Here is a 25,826-nt window from a genome sequence, read left to right on the forward strand (position 1 = left end):
GTCTTGCTATGTTGCCCAGCCTGGCCTCAAACTCCTGGCCTCAAGTGTTCGTCCCACCTCCCAGAGAGCTGGGATTACAGGCATGAGCCACTGTGCCTGGCCCTGCGTAGAATCCTGTCCCTCAGTTTGACCAGCTCCTGTTTGTCTTTCAAGATTTAGCCAAGGGGACTTCTGAGAAGCTTTTTCTCCTCTGCTAAGAAGCTGTGGAGAGTAATGGTTTGAGAACATGGGCTTCAGTCAGACATACCTGGATTCAAATTTCTGTTTTTTTTTTTTTTTTTTTTTTTCAAGGAGATGGGGTCTTGCTCTGTTAGCCAGTTGAAGTGCAGTGGCACCATCATAGCTCACTGCAGCCTCAAACTCCTGGGCTCAAGTGATTCTCTTGCCTCATCCTCATACCTGGGACTACAGGCATGTGCCACTATGCCCAGCTCAAATTCTTTTAGTGATGCATGACCTTGGATAAATCACTTACACTTGTTTTACCTGCATTTCTTTATCTGTAGAAGAGGGATAATGAAACTTGCAGTGGCAAGCACATAGTGAGTGCTCCATACGTGTTATGTTAGGTGCTGCTGCCGCCATCACTATCATCATCATCATCATAAGAATTACTGTCTCCTATGAGCTCCCATAAACAATCTCATTGCTTTGCAAATCGCTTTAAATGTTTTCTTGTCCTTTCTTCACAATAAACTGCACTCTTTAAGGGCAACCACTGTATCCTTAATGCTGAATGCAGTGCCTAACACATGCTTAGGTGCTTAGTAAATATTTAAGTATGTGCAAACATAAGAAGCTTATTTTATGGATGACAGTGTAAGAAAGAGTACAGACTCTGCTGATTACCAGCCGTGTGGCCTTTGAGCTTTGTTATTTATTTTCCTTGCCACAGGTGTAAAATGGGAGATAGTGCCTACCTCAGAATTTAAAGATTACATCTCATATTGTATGTAAAGTGCTTAGCATAGTGCCCATAGCGGGTGGTTAATAAATGTTAGCTATTATTTAAAAAATAAATCAATCTTGGATCTTGACGAGATTTGACAGCAGATCTATTTTACTTTAAGTGACATGCGAAATTAAGATTTAAGAGTATTGTATTTTATATAGTCACGCTTACATAGTTGCTTAATGATTCAGAGTTCTGACAAATGCATCCTTAGGCAATTTCATCATTATGCAAACATCGTACAGTATACAGTTATCCCTTGGTATATGTGAGAGCTTAGTTCCAGGACCCCTGCATATACCAAAATCCCTGAATACTCAAGTCCAGAAGCTGGCCTTGTGGAACCTGAGTATTCAAAAAGTTGGCCCTCTGTATTTGCAGGATTGGGTTTTGCAGCCTGTGTTTGGCTGAAAACATTTGCAAGTAAGTGAACCAGTGCGGTTCAAACCCATGTTGAGTTAACCATACTTACACAAACCTAGATGTTACATATATATATCTACAAACCTAGATGTTACACACCTAGGCTGTATGGTATAGCCTATTTCTCCTAAGCTACAAACCTGTGCACCATGTTACTGTACTAAATACTGTAGGCAGCTGTAACACAACAGTAAGTCTTTGGGTATCTAAACGTATCTAAACCTAGAAAAGGTACAGTAAAAACACAGTATTAAAGATAAAAAATGGTCCACCTGTAGAGGGCACTTAACATGAATAGTGCTTGCAGGACTGGAAATTGCTCTGGATGAGTCAGGGAGTGCGTGGTGAGTGAATGTGAAGGCCTAGGACATTACCGTGCAACACTGTAGGCTTTATAAACACTGCACACTTAGGCTATGCTAAATTTATAAAATATCTCTCTTCAATAGTAAATTAGCTTTAGCTTACTGTAACTTTTCCTTTATAAACTTAAAAAATTTTAAACTTAACTCTTTTGTAATCATACTTAGCTTAAAACACAAACATATATAGCTGTACATATTTTCTTACATATCCTTATAAGCTTTTACGATTTCAAACATTTCTTATTTTTAAAACTTTTTTGTTAAAAATGAACACAAACCACACACATTAGCTGAGGCCTCCAGAGAGTCAGGATGATCAATGTCACTGTCTTCTACCTCCACCTCCTGTCCCACTGGAAGGTCTTCAGGGGAATTAACAGGCATGGAGCTGTCATCTCCTATAACAACAATGCCTTCTCATGGAATACCTCCTGAAGGACCTGTCTGGGGCTGTTTGACAGTTACCTTTTTTTGTTGTTGTTGTTTTTGTTTTTTGTTTTTTGAATAAGTAGAAGGAGTATACTCTAAAGTAATGATAAAAAGGGTGGCATAGTAAATGTATAAGCCAGTAACATGTTTGTTATCATTATGTGACTGGCAGTGCAGTAGGTTTGTTTACACCAGCAGTACCACAAATGTGAGTAGTAGTGCCTTATGCCGTGATGTTAAGACAGGCGAAAACATCACTAGGTGATAGAAATTTTTCAGCTCCATTATGATCTTACAGGATCTCTGTCATATATATAGTCTTGTAGACTGAAATATTGCTATGTGGCACATGACTATTTTTTAACTTTAGTCTTAGATATTGAAAGGATTTAAGGCCGGGCACGGTGGCTCAAGCCTGTAATCCCAGCACTTTGGGAGGCCGAGGTGGGTAGATCACGAGGTCAGGAGATCGAGACCACGGTGAAACCCCATCTCTACTAAAAATACGAAAAATTAGCTGGGCGCAGTGGCGGACGCCTGTAGTCCCAGCTACTCGGGAGGCTGAGGCAGGAGAATGGCGTGAATCCGGGAGGCGGAGCTTGCAGTGAGCCAAGATTGCGCCACTGCACTCCAGCCTGGGCGACAGAGCGAGACTCCATCTCAAAAAAAAAAAAAGGATTTAAACCTAAAATGCTTCAGAAGAAAAATGATGAAATTTTCCTTTTCTGTAGTATAGATAGAATTTTGGAAGTGATGTATTCATAAATATTTGATGAGTTCCTATTACATGGAGCACATTTCTGGTTATGCTTAGAAGGTTAAATACTGCTTGAAAAGTGCTCACGTGGTGTAGCATATAATAGCCTCTCAAAAATGTCACAGAAATTTAGAAGTATGTAGTGACCTATGACTAATCCCACTGCAAAAGGAGCAGGTGACTAAATTGTAGACAATACCTGGTGTGAAATGTTTGTTCCCTTGATCTATAAACTGATAATCCTTTAATGTTTAATCTGACTGTGACTAGTGGCCTGAAGAGATAAGACTTCTGTGTTTTTTTTATGTGTGCCTATGTATGTTTTTTTCTTGTGACCTAAGGCTTTGTGGAAGTTTAAAATAGAGTGATTTTAATGAATGGCTGTAGTAATAAAGATAGTTGGTGGGTTTCTCCATGGAAGCAAGTTGGTTGGTTATTTTTAACAACTTTGCACTGCTTTATGGAAAACATATGCCACTATAGAAGTTATTGTTTCTGTTGACTATCACTGGTGGTGGTTATTACTTAGTTGGTTCTAGGAGGGCCAGTTTTTAGCTAATACTTTGAAAGTGAGTTCTGTGACTATTATTACTTAGTTGGTTCTAGGAAGGCCAGTTTTGAGCTAATACTTTGAAAGTGAGTTCTGTGACTATCAAAGACCAGAGGAATAATCTCAAAGAACCTGATCAGATCATTGAACTAAAATCACTTGTTCTGGTGAGGAACAGTTGAAAAGGCACATAATACTTTTGGTAATAATATTTAATATAACTTATTTAGCAGTACTTAACTTGTTCATGATTAGCAAGGTAGGTGAGTAGATTAGGAAATGAGTCTGAAAAAGTAGGGCAGGACTGCTGGCTTAAAATAGGAATGAAAGCAGTGAACAGAGATAGCTATTTTGGCAAATCCTAGTGTCCCATGAGGATAAGGCTACCACAATAATCTAAAAATAATAGCTTATAGGCCAGTAATCTTTAAGGTTTATGTTTCATACTTACCTCAGGTCATCACCCATGTGGCTGTTTCTCATTTATGCAGATCTACATCAGATTTTACTTTATTTTATTTTATTTTATTTTTTTTGCACACAAAACAATAAACATTTTCTAAAAGTACATACGAACAAGAAGACGCATATCAAACATATTAGGAAGGTTGCACATGGGAAGACGGGGAATAGAAATGGGGGGTGGGAATTAAAATAAATGAGAGAGGGACTTTGTATGGATCAATGATAATAACTCAATCCTCTATTTGATAAAGAAGAAGGAGAAGGAAGAGGAAGAAAAGGAAAGTGGAATAAAGGATCAGAAAGGGAGGAAAATAGAAAAAATTAGAGTACGACTCCAGGGTAGACCTGTTTTGTTGTCGCTTGGTTCGTTGGTTGGTTTGACAGTTGTATTTTTCATATGTTTCGCCATGTTGGCCAGGCTGGTCTCGAGCTCCTAGCCTCAAGCGATCAACCCGCCTCAGCCTCCCAGAGTACTGGGACTACAGGCGTGAGCCACCACATCCAGCCCCCACATTGCTTCTGGCCTCTGTGGTAGACCTCCCAGACGGGGCGGCCGGGCAGAGGCGCTCCCCACATCCCAGACGGGGCGGCCGGGCAGAGGCGCTCCTCACTTCCCAGAAGGGGCGGCCGGGCAGAGGCGCTCCTCACTTCCCAGACGGGGCGCCGGGCAGAGGCGCTCCTCACTTCCCAGACGGGGCGGCCGGGCAGAGGCGCTCCTCACTTCCCAGACGGGGCGGCCGGGCAGAGGCGCTCCTCACTTCCCAGACGGGGCGGCCGGGCAGAGGCGCTCCTCACTTCCCAGACGGGGCGGCCGGGCAGAGGCGCTCCTCACTTCCCAGACGGGGCGGCCGGGCAGAGGCGCTCCTCACTTCCCAGACGGGGCGGCCGGGCAGAGGCGCTCCTCACTTCCCAGACGGGGCGGCCGGGCAGAGGCGCTCCTCACTTCCAGACGGGGCGGCCGGGCAGAGGCGCTCCTCACTTCCCAGACGGGGCGGCTGGGCAGAGGCGCTCCTCACTTCTTCCCAGACGGGGCGGCCGGGCAGAGGCGCTCCTCACTTCCCAGATGGGGCGGCCCTACATCAGATTTTACTTTTGTTTACCTGAAAATGCATATTGTTTGTGTAGTCATTGTATATTATAGTAGCATACAGAATCTGATCTTGAAAGGGCTGCAGAATTTCTTGAGTGTACTTTAGGAACTTAGTTTTTCAAAATTTATTTAATTTTTATTTTGATAATTATAGATTCACAGGAGGTTGTAAATAAAGAAATGTAAAGGGAAGTCCCAAACACCTCTCCCCTAACTCCCTTCCCTCTCTTTGCCAGTGTCAGTATCCCACACCACCACACCCAGTACTATACCAAAACCAGGAAATTGACATTGGTACAGTCCATAGAGCTTGTTCACATTTCACCAGTTATACATGCATTCCTGTCTGTGTATGTGTGTTTAGCTTTACGCAATTTCACGTATAGGTAGCATAACTACCAGCACAGTAAGGGTACTCAACGGTACCATAACCACAAGATTTAGTTACTTCCCCTGTATAGCTACACAAGTCCCCCTTCTCCACGGGAAACTCAGTTTTATAGTTTGGGTATTGTTTTTAATCATGTGGAAACCTGGTTTGATTAAGGTTTTTGCTTCTAATTTGGAAGCATTGTTAAATAATTTTTAATGAAATACAGGTAATCTGAAAGCAGCTGACACATGGTAAAAAGCTAGATTTGGGAACACTGAAAGACTTCTTGGATGCATAGGCTTAGAATGATTCTCAGCTGTGATTTATTTCCTCCCTCCCTCCCTCCCTCCTTCCCTCCCTCCTTCCTTCCCTCCTTCCCCCTCTGTCCCTTCCCCTCCCTCAATATTCTGTAATATTGAAATATTTCATTAAAAAATATACAGCATATTACATATATATCTGAAATTTTCTCCTTTCTTCCTTTTAGTATACCTTCTATTTATTTTGGTACCAAGAATAGAGTGCTGCTGTAACAAACACCTAAAAGTGTGGAAGTGGCTTTGGAACTTCTGAAAGACCCAGCCCAAGTCCCATCTTCATTTATTTATTTATTTATTTTTAAGAATTTTTTTTCCCAGGCTGGATCTCGGCTCACTGCAACCTGCGCCTCCTGGGTTCAAGTGATTCTCCTCCCTCAGCCTCTGGAGTAGCTGGGACTACAGGTGCACACCACCATGCCCGACTAATTTTTGTGTTTTTTAGTAGAGATAGGGTTTCACTATGTTGACCAGGCTGCTCTTGAACTCCAGGCCTCAAGCGATCCATCTGCTTCAGCCTCCCAAAGTTCTGGAATTATAGGCATGAGCCACTGCACCCGGCCCCAAGTCTCAACTTTCTCATACCCTTAATTGATTTCTGTAACTATTATTGATTTCCCCCTTTAAAATCTTCTGTACTTACAGTCTGAACCATACAATGTACTACTTAACTGTTCTGTGTTTATATCTTGTTCTTTGCGAATTCTACTCAACTAGGTAGAATAAATGTATTAAACTTGTATATTTCGGCCGGGCGCAGTGGCTTACGCCTGTAATCCCAGCATTTTGGGAGGACAAGGCGGGCGGATCACCCGAGGTCAGGAGTTTGAGATCAGCCTGACCAAAATGGTGAAACCCCGTCTCTACTAAGAATACAAAAATTAGCTGGCCGTGGTGGTTCTCAACTGTAATCTCAGCTACTTGGGAGGCTGAGACAGGAGAATTGCTTGAACCCGAGAGGCAGAGGTTGCAGTGAGCCAAGATCATGCCACTGCATTCCAGCCTGGGCAACAGAGCAAGACACCGTCTCAAAAAAATTAAAAAAATAAAATTTATATATATATATATCACTGTTACCTAGGATTTTAGGAAGGCTACCTATAGAAACTTAGATATATTCAGTTACTGAATGTTTTGTTTTTCAGTTGGTAATGTACACTCTTTCAGTGTTTGAAAGGATGACACTGGATAATTAGATTTGAATTGTAAATCTCCCCTACTGGTGTTGGAGAAACCAGAGGAGTTGATGATTTTATACACAGTCTTTCGAAACTACCTCTTATTATTGAGAAAAGAGTGTTAATTGCGGTCAGTGAATTTCTTCAAAGTTTGCTGCTTTTAAATCAAATTAAGGAAGTCAGCAACCGTAAGTAGAATGATATGAATAAAATGTTTCATTGTTATGAAGAAGAGTTAGTAGCACGTGGCATTATATGTATTACATATTCAAGTTGACACCAGAAAGATACATTTGTAATTTTTTTTTTTTTTTTCTGAGACAGAGTCTAGCACTGTTGCCCAGGCTGGAGTATAGTGGTGCAATCATAGCTCATTGCAGCCTGGAACTCCTGGGCCCAAGTGATCTTTCCGCCTCCACCTTCACCTCCCAAGTAGCTGGAATTGCAGGCACATGCCACTGTGCCCAGACCCCTTTAGTGATTTGTTATTTTTTTATCTCTATTCTCTTTTTAATATAGAGCTGCAGATTTCTTACTTTTCTTTAGTGCAATCCATGTGTGAAATATGTGTTATAATTTGTAACTAACAATATTTGAAGTCCTGAAGTTTTTGAATGATTTTGTATGTAAGATTAGAGTGGATTCATGGTTTCCACTAATAACCACTTCATTATTATCACTTTGTTACGTGTGTGTGTGTTTAAAGAGATAAACTTATAGGTGGTTTATCTAGAATTGTGTAAAATCCTTTCGTTTTCATGAGAGAGTATCTTGCATGTGAATATTATTTGTCACATGTTATGCCTACATTGTTGGTTGGACTTAAACTTTAGTGACCTCTCAGAGATTATTTTCATTCTAGTTCATGTCACATTACTTTGATATATGTATTAAGAAGAAGTACAAGAGATTATTTAATGCTATTGTCTGAATGTTTGTGACCCCCCGGAATTTATATGTTGAAATCCTAATCCCCAATGTAATAGTATTAGGAGATATGGTCTTGGGGAGGTGAAGTTTTTATAAATTTCTAAAAGAAAATATAGGAAAAATCTTTGTGACTTTGGCGTAGACTATTTTCTTAGGTCATAAAAGGCATGAACCATAAACGCTGATAATTGGACTTTTAAAAAATCAAAATCTTTTGTTCTTCTAAAGATGTTTAAGAAACTGAAAAGGCTAGCATTAGGAGATATACCTAATGCTAAATGATGAGTTAATGGGTGCAGCACACCAACATGGCACATGTGTACATATATGACAAACCTGCACAGTGTGCACATGTACCCTAAAACTTAAAGTATAATAATAATAAAATTTAAAAAAAAAAGAAAATGAAAAGGCAAGCGACAGAATGGGAGAAAATATCTATACTGCATTAGTGGAGTTTACTACTAAATTAAGAAAACATTAGAAGATTGTCTATATAGTATAACTGATTATACAATAATGTATTTACATATTTAAAATATTAAGATACATATTGACATCTTAACAGTAGTTGTCTTTGGCTGGTGAGATTCTAAGAGTTTTGTTTTTGTGGTGGTTATTGTTTTTTGTTTTGTGCTCTTTATCTTTTAAAAAATTGTTTTGCCTCAAGTATGTAGTACCTTTGATTTAGAAAAATCTTTAAATAAAGATAGGATAGTTTGAAAGACTAGCAGAATGTTTACAACCAATACTTGATACTACATGGATAATACTTTGCTATTCTATTTTTGTAAATTCTGTGCTTGAAAATTTCAAAGAATTTTTTGTGTGTGAGTGTGTGTTTTGAGGTGGAGTCTCGCTGTGTTGCCCAGGCTGGTCTCAAACTCCTGGCCTCAAGTGATTTTCCCACCTTAGCCCCCTGCAGCATTGAGATTACAAGCATGAGCCACCATTCCCAGGCCGAAACTTTCAAAACTTTAAAAAATAGCATGAAAACCTTTGTTTTAGTCCAGGTGCAATGGCTCACATCTGTAAACCTGGCACTTTGGGAGGCTGAGGTGGGAGAACTGCTTGAAGCCAGGAGTTTGAGACCAGTCTGGGCAACATCATGACACCTGTCTACAGAAAATTTAAAAATTAGTCAGGTGTCACAGTGCATGCATGTCTGAAGTCCCAGCTACTCTGGAAGCTGAGGTGAGAGGATTGCTTGAGGAGTTTGAGGCTACTATGAGGCATGATCAAGCCACTGCACGCCATCCATCCTGAGTGACAGAGTGAGAGACCCTGTCTCTAAAAATGAAAAAAGAAAATCTTTACTTTATTTATTTATTTTTTGAGATAGAGTCTCGCTCAGTTGCCCAGGCTGGAGTGCAGTGGTGTGATCTCGATTCACTGCAACCTCCACCTCCCAGATTCAAGTGATTCTCCTGCCTTAGCCTCCCGAGTAGCTGGAACTACAGGCGTCTACCACCACGCCTGGCTAATTTTTGTATTTTTAATAGAAACAGGATTTCACCATATTGGCCAGGCTGGTCTCCAACTCCTGACCTTGTGATCCGCCCACCTTGGCCTCCCAAAGTGCTAGGATTACAGGTGTGAGCCACCACGCCCGGCTGAAAATCTTTACTTTATTTACAGCACTTTATGAGCCATATTTAGCAAACGTAGTTCCACGTATGAAGTTTGTTTTTAATGATAAGGGGTTTTTAAACTTGATTTTTAGTATAAATACACAGTATAATAAAAGTTTGTTTACATTAGATATGAAGCTAATTATCACCCCTAACTGCTGGCTGGTTTTCTAGAATTGTAGAAGCAGGTGGTGAATTTTCCTGTCTGCTGATATCCAAAACACTGATTCCTGGGTGAGTTCCAGCAATACTGGATGTTGGTAATATTACTGTTAGTCGATTAATTTATGATAGTATTATATACATCTCTAAAGTCTAATTCTATGTATTTTTTGAGTAAATAGTACAATAACATGGCATAACATTTTAAAAGGTATGTGGTAAAAAGTCTTCCTATCCCTGACTGTCAGCTACCAGTTTCCTGCCATGGGACTGTTAAATCTCACCACCAAAGACCACCAAGAAAACATCTGTAGTCAAAAATAAGTTACACTGATTTAGCTTGCTGCAGGAAGGAATAACATACATCAGAAGAGCTGTGGGACCTCTCAAAAGGATAGAGTTAGGAAAGAGGACATACAGGATTTTAGGAGCTGTTAGTCACAGAGTGATGTTAGGATAAAGGTAGTAGTCTGGGCAGGGATTGGCTAGAATATGTAATTTGAGTGAGTTGCTGGAACAGCCAGTAGTTTTGCCTCTAGGACACATAAGTCCCTGAGGATTTACTGTTAGATCAGTTTGTGGTACTAGAGCATATGGGTATGAGTGAGCTGATATTAATAAAGGTTTGAGGCTGGGCACAGTGGCTCACACCTCTAATCCCAGTGCATTGGGAGGCTAGGACGGGAGGATCGCTTGAGGCCAGGAGTTTGAGACTAGCCTGTTTAACTTAGTGAGACCTCAGTCTTTAAAAAAATTTTTTTTTAATTAAAATTAACTGGGTGTGGTGACACATACCTGTAGTCTTAGCTACTTGGGAGGCTGAGGGGGAGGATCACTTGGACCCAAGAGTTGGAGACTGCAGTGAGCTATGATCATGCCACTGCACCCCAGCCTAGGTGACAAAGGGAGACTCTGTCTCTTAAAAAGAAAAAAAAAAAGGTTTGAGCTTAGATGGCCTGTGATGCACAGTACATTGTGGTTTGGTTTGGTTCAGTTTATCTGTTTTGCAAGTACTAGTGCTTTTCTGCGCATCTGCAAGCAATTTGTAGTGTAATTTCAGTTTTGTTTTGATTTTTAATCTCTGTTTCTGATCACTCGTCAGCTAAACTGGAACATTTACCATTTAGAGGAGGTGATCAATCAAGATTTCAAACTGTTGTTTGATGGGTTGTGAATGTTTATGAAGCTTTGATGGTAGACATTTTGGCCTCTACAGGCACCAGGCCATTTTGTTCTTTTTTTTTTTTTTTTTTTTTGAGACGGAGTCTTGCTCTGTCGCCCAGGCTGGAGTGCAGTGGCGCGATCTCGGCTCACTGCAAGCTCCGCCTCCTGAGTTCACACCATTCTCCTGCCTCAGCCTCCTGAGTAGCTGGGACTACAGGCACCCGCCACCACGCCAGGCTAATTTTTTGTATTTTTAGTAGAGACGGGGTTTCACTATGTTAGCCAGGATGGCCTCGATGTTCTTTTTCTTAGATGATAATTTGTTGAATCAGCTGGTGTAACAGTGACTGCACAGCAGCATTTAAGACTCTAAAGATCACACACTTGGCATCTGCAACACACTGAAACTCAGACAATTATGATGAAAGTTTAAAATAATGTCCCATATATCCCATAATCTATTTGGATTTTCCTTTGGGCAACCAAATATTTTTTTTCCTTTAATTTGGATATGGGTCATTCACCTTTGCAACTGTCCTATATTTGGTTTATATTTTGCCAAAGATAAGGGTCTTGACAGTGCCAACAGTAAGGAAAAGTTATCTGTTAACAGCCTAAAATCTTACAACAGTGGAGAGAGAAGAAAATGCCAAGAGAATAAAGGACAAAATCATGCAAGTCTGTAGTCATCAGTGGCTTCTGGCATCTGGGAGGTTGTGTTCTGATTATCTTGGACATAAATAGTCTATTCATTTTATCTTCTGCTTCTGGACCATAGCAGTTCTGGAAATCTTGACTCAGCCACTGTTTGTCCATGGCAATAATGTCAGCAGTATGCATCATTAATTTATTCTCTGTAGTGTCAGTAATGGGTGCATGATACAAACATTTACAAACGTTCTTTTGATAAGTCTTCCACAAGGCTCAATTCCTATCTTTAGCTTATAGCCAGAAACTTTAGATGAATGTAAGGAAGAAGTGGAAACCACCTGTGGATCATGGGACTATAGGCTTTAGTTGATTTATTATATTAACCAGCATTATCAGAATGGAAGGGAGTGGAATCTTCTATTGCAGAAAGTACATAATGAATTTTATGAGTAGTCACTGATTATCCTAGAAGTAAGAATATCTCACAAACAGGGAGGACGTTGACAGTCTCTAGGACTTTCTTTCATTTATCCTATAAAGTGTATTATGAGTTTCACCAATCCAAGTTTACTGAAACCTAGAAATAAAATCCTTTTTTAGATAGCTATTGTGGCAATCTTTGTACTTGAATGTATGTTTTCTTTTCTTTTCTTTTCTTTTTTTTTTTTGAGACAAAGTTTCTCCCGTTTCCCAGGCTGGAGTGCAATGGCGTGATCTCGGCTCACTGCAACCTCCGCCTCCTGGATTCAAGCAATTCTCCTGCCTCAGCCTCCCAAGTAGCTGGGATTACAGGTGTCCACCACCACACCCAGCTAATTTTTTGTATTTTTAGTAGAGATAGAGTTTCACCATGTTGGTCAGGCTGGTCTCGAACTCCTGACCTCAGGTGATCTGCCCACCTCGGCCTCCTAATATTTCCTTTAAACTGAAAGATACTTAAATGGTGACGTATATTTATTTTTACCACATTTTATTATACATGATTAAATTGGGAAGGCTTAACTTTCCTTAGGATTTGTGAGGTGTTTTTTTCCTTTTAACCCAAATTTAATAAAGCAAAGAGTTCTCACAAAAGTTTTGAGTTAATTAGAATTCAGAGTATGCCAAACAAAGCTAATAATTTTTATAATCCTTTAAAAAATTTTTAATAAAGTAAAGGACTAAAGCTTTATTTTACCTAATGGCCATTTAGTATAAACCCAAAGATGTTGTAGGTGTAAAAGACATACTAACAATTTCTTATTATTTACTTATTTTTTAGAGACAGGGTCTCACTCAGTTGTCTAGGCTGGAGTGCAGTGGCTCTGTCATAGCTCACTGCAGCCCCAATCTCCTGGGCTCAAGTGATTTTCCTGCCTCAGCCTCCTGAGCAGCTGGGACTGTAGGTGTGCGCCACCACACCCAACTAATTTTTGTGTTTTTTTGGTAGAGACAGAGTTTCGCCATGTTGTGCAGGCTGGTCTCGAACTCCTGAGCTCAAGCAATCCACCCACCTCAGCCTCCCAGAGTGATGAGATTCTTTTCATAGGTGTGAGCCATCATACCTGGCCTACTTTTTGCTTTTTGACTGGTGATTCCAAGAGCCTTTTCAGTGTTTAGCACATAGATGTAGATAGTTGTAGTCTTTACTTAAGTTTGAATGAAGTGAGTTATGCGTGGGCTGAGTTCACTCAAAGCTTGCCTCAGCTGGGATTATTGACCATATACCCACTTCACTGGAGAATGAGTATGCCAAGAGACCGAGGCAGAATCTGCAAAATCAATTCTGCTGCAATTTATTTGTTAAAGCAGGTCACTAAGGCCATTTCAGATTCTAGGGGAGAGACATTAGACTCTCCCTTTTTTTTTTTTTTGAGAAACGGTCTCACTTTGTCACCTAGGCTGGAATGCAGTGGTGCTATCTTGGCTCACTGTAGCCTCGACTTCCTGGGCTCAAGTGATCTTCCCACCTCAGCCACCCAAGTTGCTGGGACTACAGGCATGTGACACCACATTCGGCTAATTTTTGTTGTATTTTTAGTAGAGACGGGGTTTCACCATGTTGCCCAGGCTGGACTCAAACTCCTGAGCTCAAACAGTCTGCCCGCCTCAGCCTGCCAAAGTGCTAGGATTACAGGCATGAGCCACTGGGCCTGGCCTTAGACTCTACTTCTTGATAGGATAGAGTCAGGTCACTGCTATGCTTTAAATATGATCCCCAGACAGCATATGTTGGCTGCTTGGGTGATGGGTATACTAGAAGCCCAAACCTTACCATTATGCAGTATATCCATGTAAAAAACGTACACATATACCCCTTGAATCTGAAATTTAAAAATAAAATAAGTATGTGTTAGAAAATTTATCCCAAATGCAGTAGTGTTGGGAGGTAGGGCCTAATGAGAGGTGTTCAGGTCATGAAGGCCACCTCTCATGATGCATTAATGTGATTATAAAAGGGCTTAAGGCTGCAAGTTCTATCTCTTGCTCTCTCTTATCCCTCTTTGCCCTTCCGCTGTGGGATGATGCAGCAAGAAGACCCATGCCAGATGCCTGGCCCCTCAGTCTTGAACTCCTTAGCCTCCAGAACTATGAATGAATAAATTTCTATTCATTATAAATTATCCAGTCTATGATATTTTGTCATAGTAACACAAAACAGACCAAGACAGTGAGATTACAGAAGAGTATATAGAGTGAGAAATATTATTGTAGCCATTTTTTTTGTTTTTGCTTTTTTAAAAAAATTATTCTTTAAGTTCTAGGGTGCATGTGCACAACGTGCAGGTTTGTTACATAGGTATACATGTACCATGTCGGTTTGCTGCACCCACCAACTCATCATTTACATTAGGTATTTCTCCTAATGCTCTCCCTCCCCCAGCTCCCCATCCTCCGACCAGCCCCAGTGTGTGATGTTCCCCACCCTGTGTCCATGTGATCTCATTGTTCAATTCCCACCTATGAGTGAGAACATGTGGTGTTTGGTTTTCTGTCCTTGTGATAATTTGCTTAGAATGATGGTTTCCAGCTTCATCCATGTCCCTGCAAAGGACATGAACTCATCCTTTTTTATGGCTACATAGTATTCCATGGTGTGTATGTGCCACATTTTCTTTATCCAGTCTATCACTGATGAACATTTGGGTTGGTTCCAAGTCTTTGCTATTGTGAACAGTGCCACAATAAACATACGTGCACATGTGTCTTTACAGTAGAATGATTTATAATCCTTTGAGTATATACCCAGTAATGGGATTGCTGGGTCATATGGTATTTCTGGTTCTAGATCCTTGAGGAATCGCCACACTGTCTTCCACAATGGTTGAGCTAATTTACAAACCCACCAACAGTGTAAAAGCGTTCCTATTTCTCCATATCCTCTCCAGCATCTGTTGTTTCCTGACTTTTTAATGATTGCCATTCTAACTGGCATGAGATGGTATCTCATTGTGGTTTTGATTTGCATTTCTCTGATGACCAGTGATAATGAGCATTTTTTCATGTGTCTGTTGGCTGCATAAATGTCTTCTTTTGAGAAGTGTCTGTTCGTATCCTTTGCCCACTTTTTGATGGGGTTGTTTTTTTCTTGTAAATTTGTTTGAGTTCTTTGTAGATTCTGGATATTAGCCCTTTGTCAGATGGGTAGATTGCAAAAATTTTCTCTGTTTTTGCTTTTTGAGATGGCGTCTCACTCTGTTGTCCAGGCTGACGATTGTAGTTGACTGCAGCCTCAACCTACTGGGTTCCAGAGATCCTTCTGTGTCAGCCTCCTGAGTAGCTGGGACTACAGGCAGATGCCACCACACCTGGCTAATTAAAAAAAAAAAAATTTTGTAAGGATGGTGTCTCACCATGCTGCCCAGGCTGGTTTCGAACTCTTGGCTTCAAGCAATCTCCCCAACTTGGATTCCCAAAGTGCTGGGATTATAGGAGTGAGTCACCATGCCTGGCTGGTTGCAGCCATTTTTGGAAAATAAAATGTGCTACAGACATGGTAAGGGCAAAATATTTAACAATAACTGAGATTTCTAAAAATTGCAGATTGGCTAAATATTAATACATTATGATGTAAGTAAATTATATCTACCTAGGAGAAAATAAAAAAATATTTTATGGTATTTTAAGGTATTTATTTATGTACTTATGCATTGAGATATTTGTCATCAAAATTTTTTACTAGTGCATATAAGTACCTAACACATAGTAGCAATTCAGTAAAATTATTTGAATGAATTAATTGAGGATACTTTTTGATCATTCATAGTTTTTATGGTGAGAGTTTTTATTTTGTTCTGTCTTATTTTTATGTGTATTTTAGTTAGATGTTCGCTTAGTCTATTCAACATGTATTTTTTTGTTTGTTTGTTTGTTTGTTTCGAGACAGAGCATTGCTCAGTCACCCAGGTTGGAGTTCAGTGGTGTGATCTCAGCTCACTGCAACCTCCACTTCTTGGGTTCAAGTGATTCCCCTGCCTCAGCCTCCTGAGGCAAGCACACGCCACCACGCCCGGCTAATTTTTGTATTTTTAGTAGAGATAGGGTTTCAGGTTTCACCATGTTGGTCAGGCTGGTTTTGAATTCGACCTTATGATCCACCTGCCTCGGCCTCCCAATATTCTGGGATTACAGGTGGGAGCCACCGCCCCCGGCCTGTTCAAGATGTTATAACAAAATGCCTTAGACTGGGTAATTTGTGAACAACAGAAATTTATTTCTTACAGTCCTAGAGGCTTGGAAGTCTAAGAGTCAGGTTGCCAGCAGATTCTGTGTCTGGTGAGGGCCTGTTCCTTATAGGTGGCACCTTCTATGTGTCATCACGTGGCAGAAGGGACAAACAAGCTCCTTTGGACCTCTTTTAATGGCACAAATCCCATTCATGAGGGCAGAGTCCGTATGACCTAATAATTTCCCAGATACTCCACTTCTTAATACCACCATGTTGGAGATTAGGTTATACCTATGAATTTTTGGAACATTCAAATCATAGCAGCTGTTAAGAAACGTTGAATCAGAAGTTTCTAGTCATTCTTTTTTTTGTTTTTTTGAGGCAGAGTCTTGCTCTGTCGCCCAGGCTGGAGTGCAGTGGGACGATCTCGGCTTACTGCAACCTCTGCCTCCCGGGTTCAAGTGATTCCCCTGTCTCAGCCTCCCGAGTAACTGGGATTACAGGCACCCGCTACCACGCCCTGCTAACTTTTGTATTTTTGGTAGAGGAAGAGTGTCACCATGTTGGCCAGGCTGGTCTCAAACTCCTGACCTCAGGTGATCTGCCCACCTTGGCCTCCCAAAGTGCTGGGATTACGGGATTACAGGCGTGAGCCACTGTGCCTGGCCAGAAGTTGCTAGTCATTCTAAACTGGAAGCTTGACGTAATATTTTGAATCAAGCATTTAAAAAATGTCTGCTTTTCATAAATAGTTTATTTTTACGTTTTTATCCCTTTCATTTAGGAAAGAAGATTCATGAGTTTTTTTTTTTTAAACAGCTGGCAAATTAGAGAAAATATGTATACAGCTTCTGATAGGCATCTCAAATTATTTTGAAACATTTGGGAATATATCTTCTGTAATGTTTTGCTTGTAATAATTGAATAGATATTCTCATTTGGTAATAACTTGGAAAATACAAAGTGGCCCATTTAAAATGGACTCCGATTTAAAGGTACTGTTGAAGGCATTGGTGACCGGCCATTTTTCCTTTTAAATAGAGAAAGTATGACAGAATCTATTTTCAAGAAACAGCCATAGCAATATTTTTAGTCTTATATGCTCGCACAGAATTTTGTCACTCCCCACCAGTAGGTGGAATCTATTTCCACTCTTCTTGAACCTGGGCAGGCTTGTGACTGTTCAACCAATTGAATATGGTGGAAATAATGTGATGTGATTTCTGAGGCCATGATATAAATAGTATACAACTGATCCAGCAATTGCACTACTGAGTATCTACCCAAAGGAAAATAAATCAACATGTTTATTGCAGTACTATTTACAACAGCAAAGATACGGAATCAGCGTTGAGTATCTATTAGTGGATGAATGGATAAAGAAAATATGGTATATATACACAATAGAATATTGTTCAGCCATAAAAAAAAAAAAACCGAAATAATGTCACCTGCAGCAACATGGGTGGAACTGGAGGTCATTATCTTAAGTTAAATAAGCTAGGCACAAAAAGACAAATATCATATATTCTCACTTATATGTGGGAGCTAAAAATTTGAACACATGGAGGTAGAGAATGGAAAATAGATAATAGAGACTGGGAAGGGTGAGTGGGGGAAAGGGGAAGGATGAAGAGAAGTGAGTTAAAGGGTACAAACATACATTAAGATAGGAGTAGATTCAATGTTTGATAGCAGAGCAGGATGACTATACCTAACAAAAATGTATTGTACCCGGTGATGAACATCCTGAAGACCCTGGCTTGATACTATGCTTAATATACATGTAACATAATTCCTCATGTAATCTGTAAATTTGCACAAATAAAAAAGGGAAAAAAAAAGATACAGCTTCTTCCTGGCTCTCTCTTTGTCTTGAGATGCTTGTCATTGGAACTAAGTCATTCGAAGAGGACACATATGGATATTCTCTTCAAAAACCTGAGCTAAGCTGCAGCCAACAGCCAGTATTAACCACGGTATGAGTGATAAAGCTTTCAGGTAATTCCAGCCCCAGGCTGTCGAGTGTCCTGCTGAGGCCCCAGAAGTTGCGGAGCAGAGACGAGCCAGCCCCGCTATGCCCTGTCTGAATTTATGGTCCACAGAACCTGTGATAGATAATAAATGATTATTGCCTTAGGCCACTAAGTTTTGGGGTAATTTGTTACATGGCAGTAGATAATTAATACATATAATTTCTAGAAACTTATAGGGAAATAAAGATTTGCTCAAAGACATATATATATATAAATGATATATAAATGATCCATGTATATCCATATATGATATGGGTGATATATATAAAATATGGGTGATATAGATATATACGCATATATATATGTGTGTAGATGTTCTCTGCTGTATCATTTATTTATGTTTTCTTTTTTTTAGAGACAGAGTCTCACTCTGTCACCCAGGCTGGAGTACAGTGGCTCAGTCATAGGTCACTGCCGCCTTGAACTCCTGGGCTCAAGCCATCCTCCTGACTCAGCCTCCCAAAGCACTGGGATTACAGGTGTGAGCTACGATGCCTGGCCCTGCAGTATAATTTACAATTTTTTGAAATAGTCTAGCTATCCAACAATAAGAAAATGTTTAAATAAATTATCATAAGAGGCCGGGTGTGGTGGCTCACGCCTGTAATCCCAGCACTTTGGGAGGCCGAGGAGGGCACATCACAAGGTCAGGAGATCGAGACCATCTTGGCTAACACGGTGAAACCCCGTCTCTACTAAAAATACAAAAAATTAGCCAGGCGCGGTGGCAGGCGCCTGTAATCCCAGCTACTCAGGAGGCTGAGGCAGGAGAATGGCGTGAACCCAGGAGGCGGAGCTTACAGTGAGCGGAGATAGCGCCCCTGCAGTCCAGCCTGGGCAAAAGAGCTAGACACCGTCTCAAAAAAAAAAAAAAAAAAATTAACATAAGCACACTATTTTCCTAAGTTAAATTTCTACATTTTCTATATTCAAAAACAAAGTTTAAAGAATTGGTATATAGTCAATTATGTTATAATGATAAACCTAATTGAATTATATATTTACATAAATAAAGATGATTAAGAACAAAAAAGGCTTTACATCTGATAAAGGACATGTGCCCAGAACATACAAGAACTTTCGTCAGTCAATAAGAAAAGATACTAAATGTTTTAAATGAACAAAAGAATTGAACAAGCATGTCCCCAGAGAAGATATTGAAATGGCCATTAAGCAAGTAGAAAGGTCCTCAACATCACTACTCATCAGGGAAATGCAAAGTAGAAAAGAGAGATTAGACGTTCACTGTAATGGAATAAAATTTAGCAGATGAGCAATGTCGAGTGTTGACAAGGATATGAAGTAACTGGAACCCTTATACCTCGATGGTGTGAGGGTAAAATGGTATCACTTTGTGAACTGTTGGGTAAAACCAGTGTTGACCCCATAAACTTTCAGTCCCGTTCCTGGGTATATACCTAAGAGAAAAGAGTGCTTATGTCCACCAAAGCACACATAGAATTATATTCATAGCAACTGTATTCATAGTGGCTCAAATTGGAAAGCTGCTCTAGTCATACATTGTGCTGCCCTTACCTTTATTAACGCAGTAGTGCTTAGCATCTAGCTACCTGTGTTTAGTTTAATATGTGTTGTTAATGAAAATTTATTTAGGGGATATCACCCCCCAATTTTTTAACTTTAAAACTATGGTTTCAAATTTCTTAAAACCTTTCTCTTTACATCAGTTTGGTTTCGGAAGACTGAAAGAAAGAGCTTGTTGCACAGATGGCCCAAAGCACAAATTATTAAAATGCTAACTTTTATCTACATCCAGCTCCAAATATTCCCTTACTCCTTGATCATTCTTTTTTTTTTGAGACTGAGTCTCTGTCACCTAGGCTGGAGTGATAGATGTATATATGGTCCCCTATTCTAAGGTAATACAGTCATGCATCCGAGAAATGTGTCATGAGATGACTTTGTCATTGTGAGAACACCATGGAGTGTACTTAAAAAACCTAGGTGGTGTAACTACTATACACCTAGATGGTATAACTACTACTATACATAGCCTATATGATATAGCCTGTTACTTCTAGGCCACAAACCTGTACAGCAGGTTACTGTACTGAGTACTGTAGGCAGTTATAACACAGTGCTAAGTATTTGAGTATCTAAACATATCTAAACATAGAGAAGGTACAATAAAAACACAGTATAAAAGGTAAAAACTGGTACACCTGTACAGGGCACTTAACCATGAATGGGGCTTACAGGACCGGAAGTTGCTCTGGGTGAGTCGGAGGTGAGTGATGAGTGAATGTGAGGGCCTAGGACATTATTGTACACTACTGGAGACTTTGTAAACTTTATGAACACCGAACACTTAGGCTACACTAAATTTAAAAAAAATTTTTCTTGGCATGGTGGCTCACACCTGTAATCCCAGCACTTTGGGAGGCTGAGGTCGGCAGATCACTTGAGTCCAGGAGTTCCAGACCAGCCTGGGGAGCATGGCAAAACCCCATCTCTACAAAAAATACAAAAATTAGCCAGGTATGGTGGCGCACACCTGTAGTCCCAGCTGAGGACTGGGAGGCTGAGGTGAGAGGATCATTTGAGCCAGGAGGTTGAAGGTGCAGTGAGCCATGGTAGTGCCATTGCACTCCCGCCTAGGCAATAGAGCGAGATCCTATCTCAAAAACAAACAAATTTTCTTTCTTCAATAATAAATTAAACTTAGCTTACTGTTAAGTTTTTACTTTATAAATGTTTCAATTTTTAAAAACTTTTGGACTTTTTTGTAATAACACCTAGCTTAAAACACAAGTACACTGTATAGCTATAGAAAATAATTTTTCTTTATATCTTTATAGGCTTTTTCTATTTAAAAAGTTTAAAATTTTTTTAACTTTTAGAATATTTTGGTAAAAATGAACACACACACACACACACACACTGAGCCTAGGTCTACACAGGGTCAGGATCATGAATATCCCTGGCTTGCCCCTCTGCATCTTGATCCACTGGAACACCTTCAGGAGCAGTAACAGGCATGGAGCTGTCATCTCCTAGGATAACAATACCTTCTTCTGAAAGTCCTCCTGAAGGACCTGCCTGAGGCTCTTCTTGAGGAGATGTCACTATTTTCAGAAATTTGCCCATGGTATTTTGCTTGGTTTATTTCTATTTTTCATTGTAGATTTGTTTGTAAGCAGTTAATGCAGCATGAACATTCCTGTGTATTAATGAAAACCTTTCTGTTTTGGGGTTCATGTTTTCACACTTCTTAAGGAGTTTGTTGAGGTCTGCAAAAGCTTCTCCCAAACCCTTCACTGTGAATTTTGTTGGGGGTTCTTTTTCTTTCTCCAGCAAACTTCCTTCTCTCTTGCTGCTGCTTCAGCTGTGCATTCCTATTCCAGTTCCAACTCATTAGTCAATTCCTGCGATGTTATTGTGGCTATAACGTTACTAGATGACAGGAGTTTTTCAGCTCCATTTAACTACAGTCCATTGTTGACCAAAACATCATTTTGTGGCACACAACTGTATTTAGTTATTTTACTGGTTGGGTAGCTGCTACCGTTTTTTCAGTGAAATTTAAGTAGTTAAAATGAGTCAAGTAGTAGCTGAAAGCATGACGAAACTTACAATAGGACTTTCTTTGCTTGTAAATGATACAATATGGTATGGCTAGATTAAGTCTTAAAAATACCCATAGATTTCAACTTGGTTCTTAAACTTGGTTCCATAAAGCTGGAAGTGGAACCATTGGACATATATCAGAAATTCAATTGAATGCCTCCTTTTAAATTTATGGTTAAGAGACTTGTGGCTGTTAGATCCCAGGGTATCTAAAGTAGACTTATAAAGTAGGCACATAACAAGACAACAACCAATTTAAAAATATTAAATGAAGTTGCTAATTCTCCATGATATTATATATATAAACTTTGTACCTAATGTAAACTGAAGGTAGTTATTAGCATTTCCAGATTAGAAAACATAACTGGACTTCCCTTATCCGCTTTTTTTTTTTTTTTTTTTGAAATGGAGTCTTGCTCTGTCGCCTAGGCTGAAGTGCAGTGTCACAATCTCAGCTCACTGCAACCTCCATCTCCCAGATTCAAGCAATTCTTCTGCCTCAGCCTCCCAAGTAGCTGGGATTACAGGTGTGTGCCATCACACCCAGCTAATTTTTGTATTTTTAGTAAAGACAAGGTTTCACCATGTTGGCCAGGCTGGTTTTGAACTCCTGACCTCAGGTTATCCACCTGCCTCGGCCTCCCAAGGTGCTGGGATTACAAGCATGAGCCACACCGCACTCGGCCCCTTATCCATTCTTTTATGCTTTGTTACTACAGCGAATTATTCTCAGACATAGCTCCATCTTGGTAGTAGTGTTCTTGTTATTATCAGTAACAAAGTACATTAAGCTACTGCCTTTTGTTTTATTCTGTTTTGAGACGGTGTCTTGCTCTTTTGCCCAGGCTGGAGTTCAGTGGCACGATCTCAGCTCACTGCAACCTCTGCCTCCCACGTTCAGGTGATTCTTCTGCCTCAGCTTCCCGAGTAGCTGGGATTATGGGCACTTGTCACTACACCTGGCTAATTTTTGTATTTTTAGTAGAGATGGAATTTTGCCATGTTGCCCAGTCTGGTCTTGAACTCCTGACCTGAAGTGATCTGCCTGCCTCAGCCTCCCAAAGTGCTGGGATTACAGGCGTGAGCCACTGTGCCCAGCCTAAGCTACTGCCTTTTAAGAATAAAGTATATATACACAATTCTCCTGATGAGGAACTACAGTGAGACTTCTATTTTATTTTATTTTATTTTATTTTATTTTATTTTATTTTATTTTATTTGTTTTTTACTTTTTTTGGAGATGGAGTTTCGCTCGTCGCCCAGGCTGAAGTGCAGTGGCGTGATCTCGGTTCACTGCAGTCTCTACCTCCCGGGTTCAAGTGAGTCTCCTGTCTCAGCCTCCTGAGTAGCTGGGATTACAGGTGTGCGCCACCACACCCAGCTAATTTTTGTATTTTTAGTAGAGACGGGGTTTCACCCATGTTGGCCAGGCTGGTCTTCAACTCCTGACCTCAGGTGATTTATTCGCCTCAGCCTCCCAAAGTGCTGGGATTACAGGCGTGAGCCATGGTGCCCGGCCAAGACTTCTAAAATGTAGGTGTCATTAGGTCAGTTCTATAGGAGAAATAAATGCCATTTTAGTATTGTGACTACTTTAACCATAGTTTCATTTTTAACACCTTTTGTATAGATGGAAAAACAAAGATACTCATATCATCTAGTGTCTTGTCTCATTTATAACTTGTTCCCTGAACCAGCTTCAAGTCTTTCATGTTTATGTGTAAAACATAGGGCTGGGCTCAGTGGCTCACACCTGTAATCCCAGCACTTTGGGAGGCCGAGGCAGGTGGATCACCTGAGGTCAGGAGTTCGAGAGCAGCCTGGCCAACATGGTAAAACCCTGTGTCTGCTAAAAATGCAAAAATTAGCCAGGTGTGGTGACATGCGCCTGTAATCCCAGCTTCTCAGGAGGCTGAGACAGAAGAATTGCTTGAACCCAGGAGGCGGAGGTTGCAGTGAGCCGAGATCGTGTCACTGCATTCCAGCCTGGGTTGACAGAGCAAGCCTCCATCTCAAAAAAAAAAAACAACAAAAACCATTATAATTTATGCACACACAAATATTTAAAATGACTGTGACCTTTTTATACTTAGAATTGATCATTTATGATACATAGTATCTTAGAATTTTTTTACAACGTACTGGTGCCGTGGATGTGAAATCATGGTGATTTATTAGGTTTAATTTGTCACGTAAAAGAATTGTGTTCTGTTTGTTCTCTATACATTTAAATATTTTAAATTATTATTATTATTTTTTTGTAGCTGTCCCCTTTCCTCCAACCCAACGGCTTACTTTTAAGGAAGTATTTGAGAATGGGAAACCTAAAGTTGATGTTTTAAAAAACCATTTGGTAAAGGAAGGACGACTGGAAGAGGAAGTAGCCTTAAAGATAATCAATGATGGGGCTGCCATCCTGAGGCAAGAGAAGACTATGATAGAAGTAGATGCTCCAATCACAGGTATAAAAAGTCTTTGCATGATACTTTTTACGGTATAGATTTGCATGAGCAGTTTTGAGAAATAATTACAAATAACCAGCTAAAAAGTGGTGTGATAGTTTTTCTAGAAATTATGAGACAGTCAGGATTGGTTAGGATATTTGTTGTTAATTGAAGAAATACAATTTTAACTGTCTCATATTTCCAGTAGAACTATTCAGTATGAATAGATTGACTACAGTTATACAGCAGTCCTGTCAAAAGCTAGAGTGATTTAAGTTAGAAGTTAAACTGTGATCCCTTTTGGTGTAATGCCCTTTGTCTTCTAAGATATAATTTCTCACCTCACTTTATACCTTTTTTTTCCTAGTATGTGGTGATATTCACGGACAATTCTTTGACCTAATGAAGTTATTTGAAGTTGGAGGATCACCTAGTAACACACGCTACCTCTTTCTGGGTGACTATGTGGACAGAGGCTATTTCAGTATAGAGGTAAAAATTAAACTGGATATGTTGGGACTATTATATTGTCTTTTAAAAAAGATGATTTCCCATCATTCTCAGTAAACTATCGCAAGGTCAAAAAACCAACACCGCATGTTCTCACTCATAGGTGGGAATTGAACAATGAGAACACATGGACACAGGAAGGGGAACATCACACTCCGGGGACTGTTGTGGGGTGGGGGGAGGGGAGAGGGATAGCAGTAGGAGATACACCTAATGCTAAATGACGAGTTAATGGGTGCAGCACACCAACGTGGCACATGGATACATATGTAACAAACCTGCACATTGTGCACATGTACCCTAAAACTTAAAGTACAATAATAAAAAGAAAGAAAAAAAAAAGATGATTTCCATTCTTCAGTAGAAGAAATTAAAATGAGAACTCTGGCAGAATCTATAAACTTTGTTACTTTCAAAATTAAAGTAGTAAAAATGTTTTCATTGATAGAACAGTTATTCCTTTTTTTTTTTTTTGAGACAGAGTCTCGCTCTGTCGCCCAGGCTGGAGTGCAGTGGCGCAATCTCGGCTCACTGCAAGCTCCGCCTCCTGGGTTCATGGCATTCTCCTGCCTCAGCCTCTCCGAGTAGCTGGGACTACAGGCGCCCGCCACCACGCCTGGCTAATTTTTTTTGTATTTTTAGTAGAGACGGGGTTTCACCGTGGTCTCGATCTCCTGACCTCGTGATCCGCCTGCCTCGGCCTCCCAAAGTGCTGGGATTACAAGCGTGAGCCACCGCGCCCGGCCCAGTTATTCCTTTTTTAAAACCAGTAGAAAATCTGACAAATAGGCTATATATTAATATTAACCCAATTTTACAAATAGTTAAATATTCACTAGCTTTTCCTCTTGAAGATAGTATACAGGATTGTATAAAAATGACATAAATTGCTGTTCACCCTAAATGGGGTTTAGATTAGCTGACCTTAATTATAAGACCATAAGCTCCTGAGCTACAGTTAACACTTAGATTAACTGCCAGTGCTAAATAAGCACTAAGCTTTTTGTAGGAATAATGTCTGGTACTGGTACACATAGTGAGCACTTAATAAATGTTTACCGAAGGGGAAAAATGAGATGTAGTTAATGAAAACTTATACTTTCCTTTTATATATTTTGAAAATGGCAAGATAGGAACATGGTTAGAATTAAATAGAAGCTTTT

The 25,826-nt window shown here is 40.1% G+C and overlaps 1 protein-coding gene across 3 annotated transcripts in view; it reads left to right on the forward strand.

Moving 5' to 3' along the window:
• The window catches only part of PPP3CC (protein phosphatase 3 catalytic subunit gamma), a 108,304-nt gene that overhangs the window by 11,499 nt on the left and 70,979 nt on the right, over nucleotides 1-25,826 (forward strand). For 2 of the 3 annotated variants that reach the window (XM_030816952.1, XM_030816953.1), the window contains exons 2-3: nucleotides 23,974-24,171; nucleotides 24,521-24,645. In XM_030816952.1, coding sequence (XP_030672812.1) covers nucleotides 23,974-24,171; nucleotides 24,521-24,645 — 323 coding nt within the window. Of the gene's footprint in view, nucleotides 1-17,576; nucleotides 18,087-23,973; nucleotides 24,172-24,520; nucleotides 24,646-25,826 lie in introns of those variants that run through there. The other variant, XM_030816954.1, reaches the window with a different exon arrangement.

This window comes from Nomascus leucogenys, chromosome 8 (assembly GCF_006542625.1).
Source record: "Nomascus leucogenys isolate Asia chromosome 8, Asia_NLE_v1, whole genome shotgun sequence".
NCBI classification, from domain to species: domain Eukaryota; kingdom Metazoa; phylum Chordata; class Mammalia; order Primates; family Hylobatidae; genus Nomascus; species Nomascus leucogenys.